General features: G+C 40.4%; 1 protein-coding gene across 1 annotated transcript in view; it reads left to right on the top strand.

Moving 5' to 3' along the window:
- Positions 1-1,684: 1,684 nt before the first annotated feature.
- The window catches only part of SPAG16 (sperm associated antigen 16), a 349,932-nt gene continuing 326,140 nt past the window's right edge, over positions 1,685-25,476 (top strand). Inside the window, exons 1-8 of the mRNA XM_052675105.1 lie at positions 1,685-2,139; positions 5,056-5,102; positions 5,611-5,709; positions 10,717-10,844; positions 15,883-16,020; positions 19,581-19,688; positions 20,785-20,902; positions 22,187-22,256. Of these exons, the coding sequence (XP_052531065.1) occupies positions 2,091-2,139; positions 5,056-5,102; positions 5,611-5,709; positions 10,717-10,844; positions 15,883-16,020; positions 19,581-19,688; positions 20,785-20,902; positions 22,187-22,256 (757 nt within the window). The 5' untranslated portion in view covers positions 1,685-2,090. The remainder of the gene's footprint in view (positions 2,140-5,055; positions 5,103-5,610; positions 5,710-10,716; positions 10,845-15,882; positions 16,021-19,580; positions 19,689-20,784; positions 20,903-22,186; positions 22,257-25,476) is intronic.

Consider the following 25,476-nt stretch of genomic DNA (forward strand, 5'->3'; position numbering starts at 1 on the left):
CCCCCTAAGCTTTACTAATTTGGCTTTCAGAAATGTGAAGCCCTGTCGCTGCAGCTGTTTCACTATATTTCAATCTCCAGTTGCGCTATAGCTGACTATTCTTAAATTCTTAGATGAAATTCATTAAAATGTTTTTTGAGACTTGTGTCTGTACTTAATTACTGTGATTTTTCTTTACCAAGCTCACTTTTGGCATACGTCGTTTCCTCTGATTTTGGAAAAGGAAACATAGATCCATTGCACAGCAAAAGCGTAGATACGTTCAACAAAATTTAACTGCATACAATATTACACCCTTCAGAAACCTGTATGGTTACCCCCTTAGAAACTTTTATGGGACTTCTGTAACATAAATACATGCAAAAGACAAGGATATAGAACTTCCCATTCCATTTTCTTACCGGCAAAACTGTGCACGTGAGGCCATCAGTTAAAGGAACTCTCCTTCTTGTAAGCCATTTCTGTGTCAGAATTAGCGTTTCAAGTATCCTTGATATGATTCTTAAGATAACTGCTAGCCAAATTCTGTGTCTTGCTCTGTTGTTGTACAAGCAGCTGCCAGATGGTAATACAGAGAAAATGCATTTAATGTCGGTTGCCTAACTAGAAACCAGATGGCACAGCAGAAGTTGGAACAAGGTGTTTGCCAGCTCGTTCTAGCTTCCAGCTGTGGTCCCATGCTGCACCATGGCCACGTGGACAACGGCCTTTCCACTGTCACCATGATGTCCATATTGTATTTCAGGCAAAACTGTGTGCTCGTGCAGAAAGGTGAGTCGACAGCTTTCTTTTGTCCCTTCTCCCCCAAAGATGCACTGAAGACAACGAGGAATGTGCATGCAAAAGTCAGAGGGTCAGCAGATTCTTTGTTGTCTGTTGTAATGAAGCACGGGAACTGGACACCTGGAGATCTTCTTGCATGGGCCTGAAAGTCATTGGAAGCAGCTTGGATGGACGGTCTGGTTTTATAACTCAACTTCTCAGAACTGTTGTTGGTTTTGCTTGGTGGATATTTTGCTCTGAGCAAGACAGTGCCTCATGCTTCTTCAGCCAATGGAAGAGCATCTGGCTTTTCAAGCTTGGGAGTAGTAGCAACACTTTCTGGATCATTGCAGATTACCCAACAACCATCTTTTCAAATAACAAAACTTTCCTGGCTGAGATACAGCTGAGGTACCTAGTCTTTGCCGTGTGAGAAAAGTAAGCAGCCTATCTAATGAAATGCTCCAACTCCAGCAGATGCTGCTTCCACGTCTTCCTCATGAGAAGGTAGGGGACAGAGTGACAACACTGGTTATTCTATTTGGGAGAAGATAATCATTTATAACTCAGGCTGCTATAGGGCTATAAAGCAGGGTGAATCAGGGGTCCAAATGCAGAACAACTACAAAGAACTCTGTCATCACTAAAAGCCTCCTAGAAGTTTTCATTACACTTGGCAATCAGTCAAATGTTATTTAAAGATTTGCTCTTTGTTATTAGCCGTAATTTACATTGATTCCATTCTTGATGGTTGGTTATGCCTCTATCTTTGCTCATTCTTTCTTATCAAGTCTGTTCCCCGTGTGCTTTGATCGCATTTAACCATTCCTGTAATAAACAAGAGGACTGAGATCCTTTTGTCCTTCCCATTAACTGTTGTTCCTTTTGATCCCTCTGGAAGTAGTTCTCCAAGCCCTTCTAAAGCTTGCACCAGTTGTGTTCAATTGGGGATACCATGCACTGACACGTTTTAGGGGGGTGGTCAAGACTAGGGAGAAATATATAGGGACTGCAGAGGGAGATGAGACTGAAGCAGAGAAGGGAACTGCTCAGCACTTCGTTACGGGATGCCTCCTTCCCAAGTCAGAAAGTTCCCAGCAAAAAGCCAGTAGGAGGCTCCACAGAAACCGAGGCGTTTCCCGCCCCGCAGCGCTGCTCCTGAGCTGCCCAAAGAAGCACGGCGCGAGCATCTCCGCCTCGCGCTCAGCCCGCGCGCCCCGCCGCGGGACTAAGGCGGGAAACCGGAGGGGCGGCGAGCGCCATCTCGAGTCACGCCGCCTACTCTCGCGAGAGCAGTGGCGCCCAGGCAACGGCAGGACGCTGCAGCCATGGAGGCGGAGGAGGCGGCGGGCTCTGAGGCGTCGGTCTACCTGCAGAGTATCCTTCCGTCCCGCCGCAGGGTGCTCCCCTCGCCTGAGGCGGGCGGGCTTCGGGCTTCGCCGACCCCTCTTTGCCCCTCGGTGCCCCTCTGTGCCCTCAGCTGACGGCCCGGGGCGGGAGCTGACCTCGTGGAGCTGTGAGGAAGGGACGAAGGAAAATGTTACTGGGTAGCGCTGGGAAGGGTGAACGTGCGGTTGTTGCTGCGTTGAGGCACCCCGACTGAGCCTCGGGGTAACGTTATCCCCTGTGGGGCTGAAAAGTTAAAAATTCTCTGCCGGAAACCTCTCGTTGCCTCTTGTGTGTTAGTGTTGGTGGTGAAACACCACAGAGCTGCCGGTTCCACGTGGCGCTTTGGGTCAGATCATCCTTATTTCGTCAGGCACTGCCAATAGTGTAGCTCTCTTGCTAGGGTTAGGACGTAAGCCCATTAAAAAAGGAAAAAAGCTGCGTGGTGAGCTGAACAAAGTGCTCTGTCATTACGTGTTTAAACCAATCCAACAGCAACACAGCGTTTGTCGGGGGAATGTCGTGGTTTTAAAGCTGTTAAAACGGTGTTCTGTGGTGTAATTGTATGCCTGGCTATCAGTATTCTTCATGTAAAGGTTTAGTCTGTGTGCTGTTGTTTGCATCGGTGCAAGGAAGCAGCTTTTCCTTGTTTTCTTCTGAAAGTGTTTTACTTGTGAAGGCGTACTGTGGATAGAGCTGCACTGAAAGATCTGATAATTGTGGAAAGAAGCGGTCAAAGGGGGGAGTCTGAGCTGAAGAACCGCCTGCAGGCCATGCAAAAGATAGCTTTAGAGAAAATAGCCTGAAAAGACTAGCAAACACGGTGTGGATAAGTTGGGATGTCGAAAATGTGGTTTAAATGTCCTTTATTTAAACTAATGTTGATAAATACTGTACTGTGAAGTGATGAAGGGGCTTAGGAATCCCAGAGAAGCGTTCAGATGTTTAGTTTTCAACATACATATCTGCATATTCATGTATATGGAAATAATCACGGAGTTCATTCAGAAATGTACCCGGGTGGTCACGCTGTGTGATGTGACCATTCTGTAAAGGGAGTGTGTCTGGTTAGTGGTGGAATATCTTAAGAAAAAAGGAAGTCTTAGGATATTACCCTAACTTGACAGTATTGGTGTGTCTTTGTCTCAGATTCCCATCTGTTGCTGTCCCTGGTTTTAGAACGATAACAGAAAGCTGTTCCTCGCTTTCGCTGTGCATTTGTGCCTTGCTGTCATTCTCATTTTCTTATGTAATTAGCAGTTCAGATGGGTATTTCTCTCTGCGTTGAATGTACAAAGTGCAGGGATTGGGATTTGTTTCGCTGCCATGTGGTCAGACCCTGCTCCTCAGTGTTCCTGTTGTTTGGGGGATCTGGCAGACAGCTGCAGTCCACCCTTATGCCCCAGTCCCTGGCTGTTAGCCCACCTTGGTTGGGATGCAGCTCCTGAAAGTCTTGCCATAACATAAACTATTATCACCTCGTTTCTCTTACATCATCCTCGTATCCTGGAATACTGTGCTGAGAAAAAGTGCATTAATTGAACTGTATGCTTTATTTCATCTGCCACTGAAGTTGAAATTCACGATCCAGATTACTTGTGTAATGGAGAACAGATGTAGACCTGCTGAAGCTCATCACTGGAGGGTGGGGATCCTGTTGTTTTTATTTGCTTTTCCCTCTCAAAGAAAACATGATAACCTTTTTATTTTATGACTTCCTGCACAGTTCAGGTGTTAGAATTTAAATTTGAGAATCATTCCAGTTAGAGAATAAAGATTTTACAGAGGAAGAAACCTGAGGTGCAGAGAGGCTGTGACTTGCATTTGAGTCCTCTGTTCCACATCTTCAGTAATTAGGGAAGAAAATACGAGGGCATGTCAAACAGGTGTTTGCCTTTACATACCTAAGCCTAGGTGGGAAGCTTACAAGAAGCATTCATGCCAGCTTCCTATTTATGCATAAGGTTTTTGCAGAAAGCATGTGGTGTAATTGTGCAGTTCTAGATACGCAGATGTGCTTTGACTTGATTACTGAAAGTTAGACCTTTATTCACACAGAGATTTGACTTTTTTTTTGGTTTGTTTAGAAAGCAAAATGATGCCTTTCTAACTGTCACCTTAAGACTCAGGTCTTTACAAACGAAAGGTGGTTATTTCTTTAGGGATAAGGCACGTGAGCCTTCTGGATGGTTGCAGTTCAGCTGATAGTTTGCATGCTGCTGTGCTGGGATCTTGAATCCAGGTTGAACTTTTGTATGTATTGCACTGCACAAACTGTAGCAAAAAGCTGTATTGTTGTGTATTTTTTGCCTTGTTTGTTTTAGTTGAAGACTTCAGATTAGGGAAGTGATATTAAGCTAGAAAATCCTGGCTTTTTTCCCTATTTTCATTTTCTTCTGTAAAAAGAAGTTATCACTTAAAATGGCTGTGTGTGAAGCAGTGAATTGCCAACTGTTCTTTAGAAATTAATTCTAGTTTATTTACGTGGGTCATTTGTAGGCAAACTGATTTCCTAGGGAAACAGCCGTGCATCTTACAGAAAACATTTTGGTTAGACTTCCCAGAGCTGCCAGGCTGGTGGATGAGATGTTTATTTTAGTTTTGTTTCACACCATTTGTTATTTTAATGAAAAGTCTGGCTCTGAAGCATTTGGGGGAACTGTAAATAATTTGCAGTGGATTTTTACCATTTCAGGATTCACTTCTCTTTGTACTGTGGATGTGCTGAGGTTATTATTTAAGGCTCTTGCTTCGGTTTGGTGAAGTATTCAGTGTTTGATCTCTGATGTTCAGTTTTGCACTCGCCTCCATTTGGTGTGGTGAAGAGCAGGGCTGAGGGTGCTCATCACAGCTGGTTGTCCTTTGGTGTGCGTGCATCAGATGTTCCAGCCTTAACAAAACCTGCAGAAATTACTATCACAGACTACTCTAAGGATGATTATCAGTATGAAGAGGTAATTTGCTCAATTGATTATCTTATGCGATATCTGTAGTATTCATGTTGGATTTTGTTGCTTCGCTTCAACATAACAGTAACTTAGGAGGAGCAGTGAACCTCCTTTTCTCAAGTGTGATGATTAGTGGTCAGGAGAAGATTTGGTATGAGCTTTTGTTACACCTTTTATTTCAAAAATAAGTATTAAAAAGAAACGGGTGTATCCATTATTGTTAATGAACAGAATCATAGACTCATGTAATTGTTTGAGTTGGAGGGGACCCTTAAAGGCCATCTAGTCCAACTGCCCTGCAATGAACAGGGAAACTTCCAGCCAGATCGGGATGCTCACAGCCCATTTCAGCCTGACCTTCAATGTCTCCAAGGATTGGAAACAAAATGTAAACAGGCAAAATATTTTTAATGGGAATGAGATTGTTTTCAGTAGCGGTGATGGAGGTAGAAACAGTTGGGCTTGGGAAGATTCATAAAACATTGATACTGGTGCTCTAAATCCTTTCATTTAGGTGTCAGCAGATGATGAATTCAGTCTTCAGGAAGGTGACGAGGATCTGGCTGAGGCTCTGCAGGCTGTTCAACAGCAGGCTGAAGATGCTCACATTTTAGTAAGAACTTTATGACAAATCAATAAGACTGTGCTTTAGCTGGTTTTACTGGGTCAGAAAGTAAGTCATCACTTAACTGAATTATGAGATATTTTGTGGAGAAGATTAAACTTTTTAGAAGTTTACTTAGGACTAAACGTGTCACAATGGAAAAAGATAACTTGAGTTACCTACGTGCCATCTCCCTTTAACTTTCATTCATTTTATAGCTGTAAATCAAGTCATACTTCAGATGCATAATTTGTTTTAAAACATGAGTAAAATCAATGAGGTTCTGTTTTATTTTGTGGGTAGAATGAGTGAGAATGTGATCCCCCACGCAAGAGAGCAACTGCTTGTACTGAACACCCACAGAAATGTGTACCTGAATACTTTGCTGAAGGAGGTTGTTTCTATATTAAAAATAAAGAAGACACTGCTACATTGTGCTAAATTAGAAAATGATCACAGAATCATAGAGTGGCCTGGGTTGAAAAGGACCACAATGCTTGTCCAGTTCCAACCCCCTGCTGTGTGCAGGGTCACCAACCAGCAGACCAGGCTGCCCAGAGCCACATCCAGCCTGGCCCTGAATGCCTTTCACATACAGCATTAGTTTTGAGTGCCTCTTATGTTTACAGTTGGATTTCAGAACATCATGTGATAGTTTGGAGTTGCACACTGGGATCATTATATTGCATTTTCTTGAATACAGTCTGCTTGAATTTATTGAGTTGTTGCAATCTAATGGAGAAGTGCTTTTCCCTGTCTTACAGCCTCATCGGGAAGCTATTATCTCACTAATATTTTGCCTTTGCAAAGCAGACTAAGTTCAGGTTCTGAATGATTCTTACTGTCAGAATGGAGGAATAATCTGTATTTTCTTTTGCTCCAATCATTTCTGCCTTTGAGATGACACTTTGAGTAAAACATAGCAATAGCTAAGTCTTGATGTGTTTTGAAGCAAGGGAAGGTCTTCAGAAGCTTTTAAAACTGATAGTTAACCAAACATTGGATAATGCTCTTCAGGGATAACTGTAATTGTACCTATTTCAATGTGAGAACTGGTGATCAAATACAAAGAGAAACCAGGAGTAATATCTTCTGTTATTTGACTGTGGAATAAGGAACTAATATTTTACTGCTCTTGATTGAGTTTTAAGGGAATGAAAATCTGTCCCATTTATTCCAACTGAAGATACTGTGAGCTTTACTTGAATCAAAAGAAAGTGTAGTTTAATTCAAGATCTTCTTGATTTTATACTTACGCTAGCAGGTGTCTGCCTTGCTTCATTTTTTGAAGGCTTCAATTTTTGGAATTGGCTTCCATTATTTTGGAATTCGAATCATTATTTCCACCTCTAGACAGACAGCCATGGAAGCAAGAAGCAAGAATGAATATACTTGTTAGTTCCTGAATGGTTTTCATAAGGATGTGCAGCTTTCGTGTTTTGTGAGGCTCAGAGACTTCGGTGGTGCTGAGAACCAAGCGCTGCACATGTGCTTGCACTGACCCAAGTAGAAGCACTGTGGCCATGAAGGAATACTGAATCAATGCTCCAGCTGTGAGCTAAGAGGCACGCTGGAAGGCTGTCTGCACACAGTAAATTATCAGCTTGGCTGCAATAAGTTACATCAGGTAATAACCGCATCCTCGGAGAGCTTCACTGCAATAGTGCCAAGTGATTCTTGTGTCTAGTTGCTGTTTATAGTAACCTGTATGCCTAATTCTTTACTGAAGATTGCGTTTCAGTGTTTTGTGCAAATGTTTATTTAAAAGAGAAATTTTACAGAGAAAGCATGGATCAAGTGAGCATCCAGAAATATTTTAGCAGTTTGCCAAATGCAGGCACTCAACTCAGTAACTGTGGGTATTTGTAGCTACTGCAGTTTCTTTGACACTCTGTAAGAGAAAGGTCAAGCGTAACCAGGAAAACCTAATTCTTATTTTCAGACTTCCTTCGGAAGTCATTAGCACTAATTGCTAAATGAAGGAGAGCAAACATAAGCAGACGAGGTGATGCATTTCAGCATTTTTTCTCAACTTTAAAATACCGGTGTGTATGTATTAAAGCTATATCTCTGCAGGGGATATTGAGGTGGGGTTTTTTGTGTTGTTGGCTTTTTTTTTCCCCTCTCCTGGGTTTGTGCCTGGGTGCAGTGGAGCTGTTGGTCTTTGCAGGAGTCTGGGGCTCCCTTGCCTGGAAATTGCCATTTGAAGTGCACTTCTTCATGTTTGGATCCTCAGAGAGAAATGAGGCAGATGGAGCCTCATCTCTAAATGCTGTTTTCCCCCCCCAGTCGGAGGCAGCTGATATAAAACAGAGTCGTGCAGGCCAAGGCATGATTTGCATAGTAGTGATTGTACTTACTGTTTCTGTTCCCTTTGTCCTTTTCTGTCAGAACTCATGATTCATTTTTTTTTCTGTTCTCCTTGCTTTAAGACATTATAAAGTTATATCAAGTGTTTTGAAAAACGAGTATCAGAATGTTTTGCATATTAAAGGATGTTTTCAGCTGGTGGAGACCCTAAGAAAAGGTTACAGAACTTCTGGAAAATCACGCAGATGAAAGAAAGCAGAGTGAGTTGCTTTCTTTAGTAGATAGAGCTTTTGCACTTGCGTTCCGAGACCTTTATTTTTTAGTATCCCAGATGGTAACCTGGAGCCACACTGCCATCATTAACCTTCTGTTTTGCTGTGTAGGTTTGATTATTTCGTTTGATCTCGTTACAAAATCTTTGAATCTTTTTTTGTTGTTGTTGTTTTTGTTGTTCCTGCTTTTCCAATCTGAGTTTTACAGAAACGTTCCAGCTTGTTTTCAAGAGAAATGATTTACCTAATGTGAATTTTTCTTCACTGAGCAAAAAATCCTCCAAGTATTGTGGAAATCTATAGGGTTAAGTGCTTGGTGACTGATTTCTTGGTCATGTGTGCAATCCTTATGCTCAGAGTCTTTTGAGGATTTTAATTCAAAGAGAAGTATTTAGTTGAGAACAAGTAATTTCAAGGTTTCTGACTGTTGAGTCAAAAGAATGTTTTTGTCTATGTGGCTGCTGTTGGGGGTCTGTTCACTCACAAGATATTAATTGCTTCTTCCTCATTTCTAAAGAGGGAAATATAGACAAAAAAATCACTGCTTGCCGTTCTGGGGATGTAAAGAAAGTGGTTAGCCTAATATTGCTCCTGAGGGCTGCAATACAACTAGGACTTTCCCTCTGCATTCCTGAAGCTCTCTTCCAATAGTGTACAAATAGGCTGCATTTGTTTTTCCCTATGTTGTTCTCTGCTCAGGTCCTGAAATGATTCTCAGTGCTAGTAGCTAGTTAATAAATTCTCCTCTGCATGGATGAAATGGATTCCTCTCATATTTCCATTTATTAAAGGAATCAAGCTGTGTTATTTCTTCCCAAGACGGGGATTACAGGTGTGCTTGGGAAACTGCAAGGGATGATACCAAACGTAGACATCAGACTTAGAATAAAGGAAGAAAAGCAAGAGTGAGAGTGCAACTGCCATGTCTGCAGACGTGCTCTTCGTTTCACATATTGCCACAGTTAGAAAGTAGACCTATCTGATGATATACTGTATTTCCAGTAATGAATATATGCTAGATATTGTGCTGCACTTGGCATGTTGTAGTATCCCTACAATGCCTTGATCTTGCCCATTCACTTTCTCTGCCTGTTAGGCAGGTTGCTTGAATCGAACGCTTTGTTTCATACAAAATGGCCACGAGATCATCCAGTGTAGAGAATGCCTCACATTTTTATTTCATCGGGAGAAATGCCTTTAACTCCAGGTCATTTATGCAGTCATGTTGATGGAGCACCTCCTCTCCTCCTCCTTCTCTGACCTTGCTGGCTGCAGGGCTGTGTCTCTCCCATCTTTCGCTCCTCTCTCCAGCTGCTGTTGTGCAGCAGTTTCTCCCTTCCTGATGTCTGCTCTCCCACAGATGCACCCAGCGTCGCCCAGCTCCTTTGGGAGCAACTAGAGCTGGGTCTGACATGACGTGGGGCACCACTGGGTCCTGCTCTCAGGGCTGCACTCAGTCTTAGTAGCTTGTGTTGTTGACCAAGTCCATTATAATGTTTTGCCCAAGGTGAAGTTCCCTGAACGCATTTATGTATGTCAGGTAACTGTCAGGTTGCAGCGGTCTCCTTCACCTGATAATCTTTAAATAGCTTTGGGAGAGGAAGTTTCAGTATTGTGTTTTACTTTTAAAACTCCTCATGTCTTGAAACCCCTCTGGAGGAGCTATGCACTGAGTTAGCTGAATGCAGTTAGGTGAAGTAAAGAAATTGATATTACAACAATAAGGTCTGAAAGGTGTTTTTCCTCTCGTAAAATCTCGGTCTTGTTTTGATTCAGCTTTTGGCAACTGTCCTTAACCCATGAGTTGACCTTATCTTTGCAGCTGTTTATACTGATGGTGGCACTGGAGGCTGGATATGAAGCCTCGGTGTACCCTCTGCCTTCTGCTAACGCTTGTAGGGATGCTGTCTGACACTTCACTGTCTGCGTATGGATGTTAAGAGGAAAAGGAAACACTGGTTTTTGTGGGGCTTCCCAAGATGTCTCATGATGGAGATGCAGCTCTTTCATTTTTTCCATTATATAACAGACGAGTAAGCCGCTTTACTGTCATCTACCAAAGAATGCAGATGTCCAAGGTGGAGCACTGATTTCCTCACAGGTAGCTTTGAAGGTTGTCAAAGGGGCATGAGAACTAACATTTCCTCTCTGCTCAGTGACAGAGACACATCCATTAGTTCAACTAGTTTCAGACCCTTATCAGTTTATGCCAGGTTCAGAGCAGTTGCTTAAATCAGGTAATTTTTTACTTAGTCCCTGTAACCTTCCATAGATACTAGAAGGTATTAGATCAGTGATTGCAGATGTGATAAGCAAAGAGAAGTGAGGCATTCAACTGTACTCCAATACATCTGTGACTTCAGATGACTTCAGAAATAGTGATAACTACATTTCTCTTGTAGGTTTAATAAAAAATACCATGTTCTAATTTCAGGCTTCCAAAGCAGTTCTGACTTCAGAGAAATCGGTGTCTGAAATACCTGAAGCGATGGATGACTTCTTCTGCAATTTTCTGGCTGGTCTGGGTATGTCCAGAACCCTTAACTGCTTCCAAACTGAATGGTGAGACATTTTAAATAACGGGGTAATAGGATATGATAGGAATAATAGGAAGGGAAGCTCAGGATTCAGGTATTTCAGATATTTCAGGCTGCGTTTCCAGTAAACTTTCAGAATGAGTCCCAAATATGCAGCATTCTACTGGACAAATAAATGTGTTAGATGAGAACTATTGTTTTTAGGACAGATTTTCCCCAAAACCTGAATCCAGGGAGCTGCTGAACAGGTACCTTTGAAGGTGCTCACCTATCTCCAGGTGCTTGTAAGCCTGTGGTGATCAGGGCCTAGGGCCTCTTTTGTGACCAGAGAAGAGAAATGCCTCGTTTGTGAGTGTTGTTTAAATATACTCTTATCTTCACTGACTACCACAGAAGACTAGAAACCAGCTGCAATCCAGAAATTGGTGATTGATGAAGTAAGTCCAGTGCAAAATGACCAGCATTTCATTTCAGTGGTGCTGAGAAAAAACGTGTGTCTGCTATTTTCTTGCTTTCCAAAACCTGGGCGCTCACTTAAACACCAAATGCTTTGCAGTGTATCATAGCACTGAGTCTGTTTTACCTGTTTTGCATGAATTTGGGCGTTTTTTGTAGACCTGCTGTGTTGAATGAGCAAAGTCTTTGACACTTTGTATGACTTAGTAAGTCAGTCAAAACAGTATGGTAGCTGGCTTGCTTTTGTTTATTCATTTCAGTGTGACTTAAATGATGGTTAGGAAGGAGCACTGTGGTTCTGCACTTGTTACAGCAGTAGGACTGATACGAGCAGTGTAATGGGAAAATGTTTAGCAATTTTTATGGGCAAAGATAATTAATACTGGATGGATATAAATAGTGACCTTTTTGTGAAACTACAGCTTCCTTTGAAGCGTTTACAGTCTGAATTTGTCTTGGTGGCAAAATTCAAATTGCTTTTTAACAGAGCAAGAGCAGGTTTTAGCGGGCTCTATCTTGTAACTCCTGAGGTGTCCATGCGATTTTTGTTCCTCTGTGAGTAGTATGTTTAATTTCAGTAGCACTACCAATAAGCTCAGTGTGTCAGGATATAGTCCTACTGTATAGCAACTAGCTGTGTTAATACCTGATTTCAAAACCTTACTTCCTGTTGGTTTGAGATAGATAATTGACAGTGTTAATGAAAGTGAGGGCAGATTAGTGTACTCGGGTTCTTCATTATGTATTGGGACGGCTCTCTTGGTCTCACGCTGTGGTGATCAAGTACTAATGGAATTTCAAATGAGAAATTAATTAACGTAGAGAAAATTTATCAAAAGGGCTGCTTTGAAATAATTGTCTGTCTGAGATCTAAAGGTCACTTAAATTGAAGCAAATGATCTGTTTATTTCAGAGCTTGAAAAAAAACATTTCGGTATGCTGTCCAGCACATAGGTATATAAATAAAACAATCATGATCATATGAGAGGTCATGATCATTTTATTTTAAGGCAAACTCATTATTTTTTTGATGTCTTAAAAAAGTTCATTGCATTCTCAGTCATTTTCTTCACTTAAGTATTTTTTGCACATTTTTTTCCTTCCAACTATACTTTAAAGAAATTAAAATCAGGGTTAACATTAAATTGCATGTTCTAAAAGTAATTTAAACTTTCTGTTCCTTTGATATACAAGAATTTACAGTGCTTTTGTTGCTCGTGAAATACACTGGATTGACAGCTCTTGCAGTATGAAGTGCATGAGCTGATCAGCTGTGAATTGATATATCTGACAGTCTGCAGCTCCTAATCCCAGAGAGCTCACTGCTGCTGGCTGCCTGGAACCAGTCTGATGAGCAGATGAGGCATTGGCTGCTCACACACAGCATGGAGCTATCGCTGCCTTTAGTTAGTAAACTCAATTGATGGCTTATCTCCAAGTGTTTTAGAGACCTAGAGATGCTTCACTTGGGAGCAAAATGAGCCCTGCGGGCAAATTACAGAAATGTGATTTGAAAATTCTTTTCTTTTTAACGTGGTTAAAGTTGTGAATAAACTTACGTGATCGTACCAGGTGAAAAGCCGTCTGATTCTTTAGTATGCCTTGAAAAGTTGGTCTGGGTCATGCATAACAGAGCATTTGAAGCAAAGCTGCCATGTCTTCCCTGAGTATAAGGGCAGATTCATTTAAAACCTTTTCTGGTAGAGGAAAACGGATGTTGGTTGTGATCCTCCACGTCATAACTCCCTGAAGGCAGTGGAAGCAATCTGCTTGTTTCAGACAGACCAAAGTTTCTTCTGTTGTGGGTCCTCCTTTGCCTCGAAGTCGTATTGTGCCCCAGGCTCATAAATCCTGAGAGAAATGGGGCTTATTAGTTCCAGAACACCATCACACTAAAACAGATTCAGTTTTTTTCAATTAGAGCTGGCAAAGAATAGACAAGTAGCTTCAAGTTTGCTTGCAAACCCCAAGTGGGGGTTATGCATATTGTCTTGCTCTTGATGCCAGGCGTCATGCCGAGTGTCTGTCTACGAAGATGAGAATAAAAATCAGTTGTTCCCAGCTTTTCCTTTATTCCCATTCTTGAGGTCATGCAGAGGAATCAGTTGTGGTTCTCAGCTTGAGCTTGTTATGACTGAAACATGTCTGTGTAGGAATGTCAGCTTGGATGTATAGGGCGCTTGCAATGCACTAAGTGAATACACTTTGCATGGTTTGGATCAGGAGCAAATAAAAGTATTTCCTGATACTGTTTGTGTACACTAGTTACACATTCAGTGTGTAACTTCTCACTTAATCACAGAAGCATAAATTCATATTTATTTAATTGGTCTCTTGCTGCAGGAGATGGAAGCTTAGATCCTCTTTGTCTTAATCTAGTTTGGCACAAGCCACTTGCCCACAGAGCAAGCATAACATGATAATATGAATTTTCTACTTATATGCCACGATAATAGATTGGAAGAATACACCAGGGCTTTGTTTTTTGTGCTCATTTCTTTGTTAGCCTTCTGTTGAAACTGTTGAAGGGTTTATCAATTAAAATGATAATTTTCTGTAAGAAATTCTTGTAAAAGCTGAAACTTGAAATTATAGTTCCTGAATGAATCTCTAGGTGAGTTACCCTTTGATAAAAGATTATCCTCAGCTGTCTATCAGTTAGTTTAATTGCATGGCCTGTCTGCAACCTGATTGCTTTAGAGCTCTTAGAAGCTTGAATTCAGTGTAATTGATAAAGTAGTAATGTATTATTGTAAGTCAGCCTGCCCTGGGCTTTGATCATAAGATCATAGTTGGCCATCTGTTCCTGCGGGTTCCAAATTCTTAGTTAATTGTAAGTGGTGATTCAAGAATTAAAACTCATTTGTTCTGAAAACCTTAAAAAAAGCTCATGTGTGCACAGAACTAATTTCATTTTGCATCACAGTTCCTTTCTGTAATGGAATGAAATGAGAGCAAGAACTAATTGGCCGTCAGCTAGGCATGCAGGAGCTGTCTGAGTTTTACAGGACTGGCTTGATGAAATGAAGTCTCGCAATGTTTTGTGTTTTTCTATTCCACTTCTACTGTGTGCCCAAAAACCTTCATTTCTGGGAGAGCTCTTAGATGAGAGTGAGTTTGTCAGCATTAATTGTATTCCGTTAAAATTATCTTTCAGAGATTTCAGCTCTTCTGGAGGCTGACTTCATCCATTATCTGTGTCTGACACGTCCTCATGTAGAAAGTTGGTATTTTTTGCGAAGAGCAGATGGGACATTCAGTGAAGAAATTTTCCTGGCAAATAGATTGATAGATTTATGGTCATGGGCATTGAGAAGTGCCCTTCAGTATTTTTGGTAGGAATTCTATCTGCACATCAGTCAGTAATCATAAAATAAATGAGCTTCCTTCTTGACATTAGAAGACTGTTGCTGCTGTAATTTGCTTAAGAAAACAAAGTGAAGAAGCAATGAGTTCTGCTTTGGATGCATTCAGCTTAATCTTTCAAAATCCTAATGTCTTTTGGTGTCAAATGTGAATGACAGCTTAATCTGTAGAAATGAGCGTTTCTACAGCCACCCATAGAATTCAGATAAGCAGCTGACTATGGGAAGTCATTTGGATACAGGGGTTTCTAACATTCCCCTGCATTTTTTTTTTGAAAGATCTCAGGTAACAGTTGCTTATCAAATGAGAGTCCCCTGTTCTGTAGAACTTCTGGTTTCTGCAGCATGGTTTCTTGATCTAGGAATGCTGTGCTTACAGACTGTTGAGTTTCCTCTGAAATTATGTTCCTGTCATTTCTTTTTGTGAGTTTCTTCCAGCTGCAGTCAAGATGAGCAGGGATAAAGCTCCTATGCTTGGTTTTCATCTGATAAGAACTACTTACAGTTCTTGCTGAACTTACGTGGAGCTGATATCACGGCTGCACAATGTCTTTATCTTCAGTGTGTCTGTAGAAGGTTGTACCAGCTGAAGGCCCTCCCCTTCCTTCTTTCAGGGTAGAAGCAAAGAGAGAAATAAAGGTTTTATACTTAAATGAACTGGGTTCCAGAATGATCTCTGTAGAGTGGGCATGCATGGAAATATCCTATGATTGTACATATGTGCTTGAACCTTGCTATGCTTTGGAATGCTTGGGCAGATCCTCACAGCTTCCAGTCATTCCTTGAACAAGCATGGCTTCTGCAGAACATTTTCTGTGATGACATTCACCTTTTTGCTGAATCCTTTTTAACATTACTGTTTGTTGGTTTTTTTTTTTTTTTTATAGAAGGTACTTAGATACTTTCAGCTGCTCCTCATTTAAATGTCTTTAAACCAAGACTAAAAATAATAATGTCAAAGCTTGTCTTTTTATTGCCTGTTAGGTTCATCTTAGCTTGTTCTGTTGATGTCCTTTCAGAAGGTGAACATGACTGGAAGGTACCAATCTGTGACTGAATGGCTCAAGTCCCACAGCTGTGGGAAGCACTGTGCTAATTGCTGATGATTATGAACGAGTTAAATGCCTTCAGTTAGCAAATACCTGCCTTTGTAATTTCTGTAAATGCTGACATGAGAGGGCAAACACCAGTGATCTGACAAATAGGAAACGTGGAATAAAATCTCCTTCCGTCTTCTCCTAGGTATGAACTCGTAGAGAGAGGTGTGTTCACAGCCAAAGACATTGGGTTTGTGCCAGCTGTGTATACCTGCAACCAGCAACTGAAGGCTGAGAATATGCGTTTGAAAGAAGATCTGGACAACTATAAACGTGCTGCTAAGTATGTCATGTGGTGTAAGGAAACGTTGATACGCAGCAGTCAATGACCAGATAAAGTAAACCCAAGTGCTTAATGGAAAGAATAAATTCGTGTTCATTATGCTGCCTGCATGTATTTACACTTTTAGGTGACAATTGCAATTAAAGCTTAATTTATTTTCTGTGCTCTTTTGGAAACAAAAATCTTGATTTTTTTTATCTTTACTGGGCTATATAACAGGATTTTCAAGATGCAGTGATCAGAATAAATTAATTCAAAGAATCAAGAGGTTATGATTTGTAGAAGAAGGACCTAAATTATCATTCGTATTATGTAGTAATATATCATACTATAAATTAGAACTACTGCAAAATGTCAGCATAGAAAAAAAAACTATTTACTTTCTTCTTAAAAAGGAGGCAAGAAATCAATCACTTTGGTCTTAGCAGTATGTCAGTATAAATAACCTTCATTGATTGCATTTATGTGTAAATTGCAGTTGGTGATGTTCCAAGTCAGTTGTACTAAAGATATGAGAGTTAAAATATTTAGCCCGTGTAGTGGAGATGCAGTCTTTTCTGAAGGAAGGTCGATCTGCACGTGTTCTGTTGGAATTAACCTTCAGAGATAACATCACACTTTGCTTTGATTTTTCCTACTGCTTCGTTTCAAAACATGGGCCTGTAGAAACCACGTAAGCAATGAGTAAGACAAGCAGCCAAACAAAGTAACTCTCCATCTTTCTGGTTTTTGTCTAGATTGGTCAAGATATGTTTTCGTTAACATCTATATGAGCAACAGCTACTTAGATCTTAAATAGTCATTATCACCAGCAGTGATTATAATCAAATTATTTTCCAGAGATAATGTTTTTTTATTACGTTTTAATTGGAAAAAGTAGTTGACTGTTGTCGAATAGTCTAATGTAAACAGCTTTAATAAAGTCAAACAGGGCACCATCAATTAGACTGGAAGATGGGCCATGTATAAAAAGCTCCTTTATTTTCATCTGCAGTTTCTTTGGACATTGGTTTTGAGTGCTGAGTGTCTCCTGTGTACATTGGAGGGCAAGGAGCTCTCACATGCACAGTAGAAGACAGCAATACAGAGCCTGGCCCTTCTGAAATGCATTATTGTCAGTAATTCTTTTTTTGGGAGGACTTAAACCAGCAGTGGGCAAATTCCTTATATTGGCATTCACTGTTAAATGCTGCACTTGCTCCGTGCGTATCATATGAAAACAGTGGTACAGTTTCTCCTCCTTCTGCAGTGGTAGGGAGAACTTTCACAGTCTTTCTGCTGGTATCACGGTTGAATGTCTGTAACCGTGGAACAGTTTGTAACAGTGGTACCTATTTCACTTGTCAACATTTTTTAATATAAAATGTTCTTCTTTGTTTTCATTAGTACAGTTTGTTTCACTTATTTGGTTTGAGTATTCTATGAATTGAAACAGCACTGTTTGTGGAATAGAGAGGGAAACAGAGAGGTTTTGCTGTGCTGGTAGTGAGTTAGCGTTTCCTTGTCTTTAGGCTAAGCCTTGGCTGTGACACCTGGCTCTGTCTGCTTCTGTTGAGGTGTTTCATGAGATTTTTATTGTTTGTCCATTCAATAACCAGAGTCAGTCAGTATCTTTGATAAAGCCAGTATTTGTCAGGAGTCAAAATTACCTAGAGGACAACTCGGGTTTTCTAACATTGTGAGAAAGAATTCACCAACTTGCACTCGCATCAGGATGCCTAAGAGCTCTGAAGAGATGCTGATTTGACTGGTTAAAAAATGATGATGTCATTTCAAAGAAAGACTCATGTTTTGCCATGTGGATCTCCCAGAAAGCTTTCGTGGTCAGAATGCAGTGCTGTGAAGCTTTTAATCACATTCGGTATTTCTGAGCTTGCTACTCTTGACAACCTTCAGCTGAAAAGAGGCCGTGTTGGGACTGAAAGCAGTATGGGGGCCCAGGTTGAATGGCTGTAAAGCAGTTCCCTTCTGCAATAATGTTGTTCGACAACTGGTGGAAGGGTGTTTAGAAGGGAAATGCAATTTGGGGTGTATTAATGTAGCATTTACGTGATTGCATGACAAGCAGCAAGCAAATAGAGTGGATTTCGGTCTGTCGGTTGTGTTTCACTGTGACTTTTTGTTGTTTATAGGGAAAATGACAACTGACCTAACAGACTGCCTTCTTCTGCCATTTATAACAAACTGCTTGAGGGGAGTTTAAGCGGATAGGCGTGCGGTCTCTGACGTGTATCTCAACCAAGCCATCTGCTTAGCTTAGAAGGACTGGGTTTTGTATTGCAGGTCTTATGGCAAGTCAGATTTTATGTGATGGTGTTACGATGGAGGCGTTTCGCAGAACTGTACTAAAATCAGTGATGATTCATTTACCTCTCAATTTGTTTGCCATCCTCGTGAGTTTCAGCAGAATCGTTAATCTGTACTTTATATCCCTATGTCAGTGTTCCAAGTTATTCTGTTTCACAACTGTAGTGTGTGTGTACACAAAGCTATGTATGTGCCTGCAGCTTTATGGAGTCTTTTTCTAGTGGTTTCTGCAGGGGAATTCCTGCCTGTTTGCATTTCTCTGTCAGCTTTGACTGCTATACACTGTCATTAAATCCACACTGTGCTTTTCTTCAGGTCTTTTTGACTGTTGCTGCTACAAGCAGTGATTCACATATAAATATGATAGTTTGTATCGGTAGTAAATAAAGCAAATGTGCACATATAGTGAATATATATTATTTGTACTATTAAATACAAGGCATTTTATATGTAATACTTACAGGTCATGTTTCTGGACCTGTAATTTTTGCATGCACTCTTGTCACAGTGGTTTTCCTAACAATTCCACTCCTCTGTTGAGGATGAAATGAGCTTTATTTCTGCAAAGAGCAAATATCCGATTTCTGTGCAAGGTAATTTCAAGCTGCCTTTGTAATTTAATAATGCATGTACTAATCTTTCCTACCAAATATACATAAGTAAGAGAGAGGAGAATCCTTATATAGTAAATATGCAGAGGGGTATTTTAAGTTTACAGAGGAAAGTGTCTGTCCCCTGGCTGTATGTAGAATATGCTTAAAGAAAAACAGGTTTTTGGTATGTTTGCAGTTAATTTTGAAATTGATCTTTTCCTGCCTGCTGTGATGTACAGAGGATAGCGCCTGGGAATAGGCTGCATGCTGTTGGGTAGAGCCTAGAACTTTTCTAGTGTAGTTTTCTTCCAGAAACGCTCTAAACACATGTATTTATAGGGCACCAGGGCACTTCTCCATCTGTCTGTGTCTGTCCGATACATCCTGCTATCTCTGAGGTTTATAATGCCAGAATCCCTATGGATTCCACCTAAAAGAACGGAGGAAAGGTCATGAGGTGAAGAGTCTCCATGGTTTTGTATGCCACTAAGCAACAGAAAACCTCCAAGTGTATTTTTCTTTTTTACCACAGGGCATACTAGCAGGTCTCACACTTGGATACAGTATATATGTGCATATCTGAATATGTATTCTGTGTGAATTCAGCACACAGTGGGAGGAAGCTAATACATTTCTCATGCATTTTCTGTTTACGTGCAGCAAAGCAAAAGAGGCTTTCCTAAAAGTGCAGAAAGAACGTGACTTCCATAGGATGCACCATAAGCGAGTGGTCCAGGAGAAAAACAGGCTCATATGTGACATTAAAAGGTAAAAAACAAAAGGATTTTGCTTAATGTAAAAATAACATCTTCAGTTGTTACCTGATGTGTGGGAACTGTTAGGTCATGGACTGAACCAGTGATTGAGCATCTGGTGTCAAGGCATGGCTTGCCCCAGGAGCACAAGTGAGAGCATTCACTTGCATGACCACAAGTGTGGACCCAGAGGCTGCCCCTCTGTAACCTCATTTAAGGGCTGGTAGCTGAGAGGGGAACATCTCTGTTGGGAGATCACTTCTCACCAGAAACTCCCAGGGAGCCCTCACCTTTGGAATGAGGTAAGCTATTCCTTTCTTAGTCCTGGCTTATGACTAATGCCTTTCCCAGCTTGGCCTCCCACCAAGTTTTTAGGACATTTCCTATTTCTCTTCACCTGATACACCTGGAAATAAGATAATGTAGAGGCATTTAAAGTGCTGAAGAAAAGCTGGTTACGTGAAACTTACTATGATGCTTTGATTGCAAAAAAGCCCGAACTAGGCCATTGGTATTGAGTTAAACTAATTCATGCTAGGAAATTTAATTTCATAATTCTGACATTCAGAAAGCATAGTAGAACTCAGTTTACTTTTGTGTCTCTTTCTCTCAACAAGTACATCTTGTATGTTATCCATATGAAAATCATTGGGCCAGCTGGAGGAGCTGAGTCTAGAATCTTTTTGCACATTTCTGCCCATTTATTAGTTTTAAAGCAAAACCGTAGGGTGCTTTATACCCACAGCTCCTAACATTTCCTGGAATTCTGGCCTGTCACTATTGTTATTACGTGCAACAGAAGCTATGAGTTCTATGCATTTAACTTTCAAATCCATATGTATTAATGCAGGAGAGCATTGTTCACTGACTCTGTAAGTCAGCTTTGCGCTGATCACTTTCTCTTGAGAGATTATATATCTGACTTCAGTTTGGTCTGAGGAATTGAAGTGGTTGATATTCTAAACATAACGTTCACTGCAGTTAACAAATGGTCACCATATTACCCATTTTGCCTGGATTGGGATCTTAGTAGTCTGGAGAAGTTACATCGGCAGAAATCTCCTGTTGAACTCGCCTTTGAGGAAGCATTTGTCTCTTCTTGTTCACAGGCTGAAGGCACATTATGCTTCATATGAGCCAGTGCTGAAGCAGCTGACTGAGAAATACCAGTCTGCACTGAGGCAGAAGATGTTAACTGGTTTGGAGAGGGACAGAGCGGTTGGGCAGGTAAAATGATGGTAGCCTCTACTTGCGAAGCTGTACAAAGTGCTTTTGGAAAATAATTTGATAAATAGAATATTTATGGTAGAACAACTCGCTTTATGTGATAGCTTGAAGCAGGATATTTTAGTGAGTTCCATTTTATTTGGTAATATGTTAATATTGAAAATATGTGAATCTTAGTGCTCTAGGTAGTAGTTCTCATTTGTTGCCAGTGCTTGAAGAGCAGTGCTAAGTGATGTGCAGTTGCTGCACATTCATTCTTTGTCAACAGATTGAGGAAAGGTGTGTTATTGCTACAGATTCATACGTTTTCATCTATACTTTTTAGAAATCTCTTAATTTTACTGCTATTTATCTATTTTTCTCCTAGTTGTATTTTTTCCTAACTAGTAGGTACCAGAAATTTTGTGCCAGGAATAATGGAGTACTGTTTTGCTTCTGTGATCTTAATTGATGTATAGGTTGGTATACGTGACATTCCATTCCATTAGCAGAGGGTACTATAAGCACAGATAGGATGGGCAAAGAACGGAAAATTATCTTTGCCATGTTTAGCTAATAGGTTGTTTGCTTAGAAGGAAAAAAGAAACTCTGAAAATGCACTGCATTTCAACAGTAGCATCAGCTGTACGTGGGTGACATGAAAGGAATTCAGCATGCTGACGCTCTCTTCTAATAGTTCTCATCTCTCATTTCCTCCTTTCCTCTGCCTCCTGGTTTGCTCAGGTCACCTGGGGGCTTACTTTAAAAGTGTTCAATAAATAAAAGATGATGTGTTTAAGAAAAAGAAAGGTTACTGTCCAAATGTAGTTATTCTGACTCAGGAATACAAAACATAACGTAGTTCCAGTGCTGTGGAATCTCAGGGATATAAAGAGCTATCCTGTATAAACTGTAAGAATTCTGGAGCGATGGTGTTTTTGTAACAGCACCTTATTTTGTGGTATTTTTATGGTAAAGCTGCATGTCATATTGTACCTTGGAATTTAAGACCAGTGATAGCAGTGGTTAAAAGCTGCTAGTAGGTATTGGTCCCAAAAATTACACGCGGCTGCTTTGTTTTAAGAAAATAATAGAAGTACTTTGAGAAATTGTGGATGGCTTGTCTTGTATCACACCGTTGCGTTGGGCGTTTCCAAAATCTAGAATTAAATTTAATGTTTTTAACTTAGAGAAAATAAAAACAAATGCATGAAGCTTAAGCAGATATCAGTGACGTGTGATGTGAACACAGCAAAATCAGAGTTCATGTAACCTCCTCTTGTTCTCTCCTCTGCTCTACTTTAGGTTACAGGTTTACAAGCTATATTACAGAATTTAGAGTCCGGATGTGCAATTCAGATTCCTGCAAAAAAAGGTAGAGTATTTCTAACAACAAACTCACGCTGATCAGGAGCTTTTTCTTGTTGCGGTGCGTTAAAATCTGGTGTAACAGTACATTAAAAGCACTAACACTGTAAACAGTTCTATCAGCTGTCTTGGTGACACAGCAGCAACTTTACAATGTGAATATTTTTTCAGGCTGAGGACAGTGGGGCTGCTCATGACAACATGAATATGATTATGGAAGGCCTTAATATTAGGAATGTGTGGTCTGATTGTGTTATTTTATCTATTAATACTCTTCTTTTAATGAGTGGGTTTGTTTATTTGTTTTAGTTCCCTGTAAGAAGGTATATGTGGTGCTATGGGAACATTTTGAAAATACTAGTGTATCTAGTGTATGTCTTTAGCTGTATAATATGGCTTCAAACAACTTCCCTGTTGCTTTGAATAAATGCTTCATTATTAACTTTTCCTAACTCTTATCACAAAAAAATTTTTGGCACTTTATTGTCCTCTGGTTTGCTAGGTAAATGAAGTCTGTGCTACCACATATTTGTGAGCACCTCTGCCGCTAATGATTTTGTACCTGCTTCCAATTTCAGTCGAATTGGATGGAGAGAGAGAAGTCTGAAAGAAAACAGGTTTAAAGAAGACTCGTGAAAGTAGATGAGATGATAAAGGGAAGCAGCTCTACTCTCTTTGACAGCAGAGCATTCGTAGGGAAAGGGTGTTTTGCACATAGCTTCTGTCATGAACAGTACTTCAGATTTGACATTAGAGAACTCAGAACTTCTCAATCATGGCAGTGTTACGTACCGTGCAGCTTTCCAGTGAATCATTTCCTGCAATTAGGGCTTAAAGAAGTCCCTTGAAGCACACCCAAATATCTCTTCTGTTTAGATAAAGAGCATACCCTTTTTTTGTTTCTGTATGGACCTGGAAGGATTCTGCAGACTTACTGGCATAAACTAAGCTATAATTTTTATATAATATAGAAGCAAATAGCTTTTAAATTAAAAACAAACAAACAACAACAACAACAGCAAAACTTCTGTAATTATTTATTTTATCCGTTAAAACTGCCGTCTTCCTGGTTTTTGGATTCCAATGCCTTTTTTGTATGAATTAATGTTGTATTTCTCAGCAAGGTGCATTTTGGGCCCCCAGAATTTCTGTGTGTGCCTGTGCCTGTGGGATGTGCTCTCCCCTCATCTTTAAATCTTGTTACAGCTGAAGATACAAACCTGTGTGCTGCTGGAGTGAGCTGAACTCATTTTCATTCCACTTGAGACAGCGAGGTACAGACTGGGCTTTTTGTTTTGTTAGTTTAGGAGGAGGGCACATAGCATTCAGCTTTTCATTGTACTCCAGTTTGCAAATATATATTGTGGGTTCTTCCCCATGCTAGTGTTTCGCATTATAGATGCTCTATCTGTCCCTTCCCCACTACACATGCTTTCATTTGTTATCTGAGTGAATCCAAAAACTGCTCTCTGGCTGCTCACAGTTCTTGTTTATTCTTCAGAAATCTTGAGAGCACTTAATAATACCAGAAAGTGACGAGCAGGGGAGCACTTTATAAATGAAGAAATTAAAAAAAAAAATAAAGCATTTGGTCTCCAGCATAAATGATTAAGCTCATCAGCCACCCACATGCTTATACAAGCTTTAATTTTCCTCATACCCTGTGTATTGCAAATTAAGCAGTATTTCAGTTGGTTTCTTGCCAACACTTTGCCCTCTAATATTACGTAATTCTTACTGCGCTCTGTAGATCACACTCACGTCTCAGTGGGTGATATTCTCTGGTTTAGATACTTTCTGCAGCCTCTTGAATTCTTATTCATGTGATGGTGCAGTTGGAACCTTGAGCAGCAGCGGTGCATGCATCCTGGGGAGATGTTTGCTGCGTTTTTCTCTGAATTTAAGTTCTTAATTCAGAAGGAACTGGTGCTGTTGGGCTGGCAAGTGTCTGCTGTAAAGAGGCGTACGGCTGCATTATTTTTTCCAGTTCCCATCTCTTCAGGACTTGGGTACTTCGTACATCGGTACGTTTCAGTTAGAAGTCAGTGAGCACTCAGGTTGGCAAGTTTGCCAAGGTGAGGTGCCTCTTCTGGCCAGCTGTCTGCTTTCATTGCAGCACGGAGCTTGGAGGTGTGAGGATGGCTGTTTGCCTGGCAGCAGGAGGTTGCCTATCACTGCTGCTGCTTTTTTCCCACACAGTAGCTTGGCAGTGTAACACCTGGAACAGTGATTTTGGCTGGAGGGCATTGAAGGTGGTTAGTACCTAGGTTGGAAACTGGTGGAGAGTTAGAAGTTCTGAATAGCAGCAGTGAGGTTCAGCACAAGCAATCCATTGTGGGTTGTTTGCTTTCAGTGTGAACTGTGCAGCGTATAATTGAGGACAAAGGCAAGCTGCTTCTTACAAACGTGCATCTGGCAGCTAGGTAGAAGTGAAAGTAAGAGAATTTAATGTGAAGTTTAGGACAACAGTTCTGGGTATTTTACGTAGGTGTTTGATGTAGCTACCTTTAGCCTGATGCTTTTCAAATAATGGAATGAGCTAGCATCTGTAATACAGAGCATGTAATTTAATTTATTTACTAGGTGTTCTTTAGTTTGTTTCTTTTTGTCCAGCTGCCAGTCAGACTGCTATTTAGCTTTGCAAACAGTGCTTGTACCCAAATCTTCAAGAGTTGGTCATCTTCAAGTGTTTTTTAAATGCTTACCAGTTTAAGGCTTTGTTTTCTGTTCACTCTCCTTGTTTAGAGTGGACAGGAAGAACAGTTAACAGTTATAGAGAAATTAATTTGTGCTCAGGATTAGAACTTGGCCATTTGGTAGAATCTTTCTACTTGCACTCAGAAGTCAGTTCTGAAAGATAAATTGATGTAATTTGATTTTATGTTTTGAGATAATTTTTAAAAAGGTTTGGATGTTTTTCTGCAAGAACGCTTTCATTAAAGCCGTTCAGAAAAGTGGTGCCATGATCATACATAGAGACATCTAGTTATCAAAGAGCATTCACATTTTTTTTAATTTTATTTTTATTATTATTTTTTAGGATATTGATAGATATTAACAGATCATTTGCATCCTTACTTGTGGATCAAGGCATAATGTTAAGTGGTTCTGTAAGGAAAAAAATAAAAAACACTTTTGCTTGAAAGAACTAAGCTATTTTGGTCATGGCTCACTTATAAACCTGGCTGCGTGCTATTCTAACAACTGGTTCTCTGAACATCTTGTAG

This window comes from Tympanuchus pallidicinctus, unplaced genomic scaffold (genome assembly GCF_026119805.1).
Source record: "Tympanuchus pallidicinctus isolate F22 unplaced genomic scaffold, pur_lepc_1.0 scaffold15, whole genome shotgun sequence".
In the NCBI taxonomy this organism is placed as follows: Eukaryota; Metazoa; Chordata; class Aves; order Galliformes; family Phasianidae; genus Tympanuchus; species Tympanuchus pallidicinctus.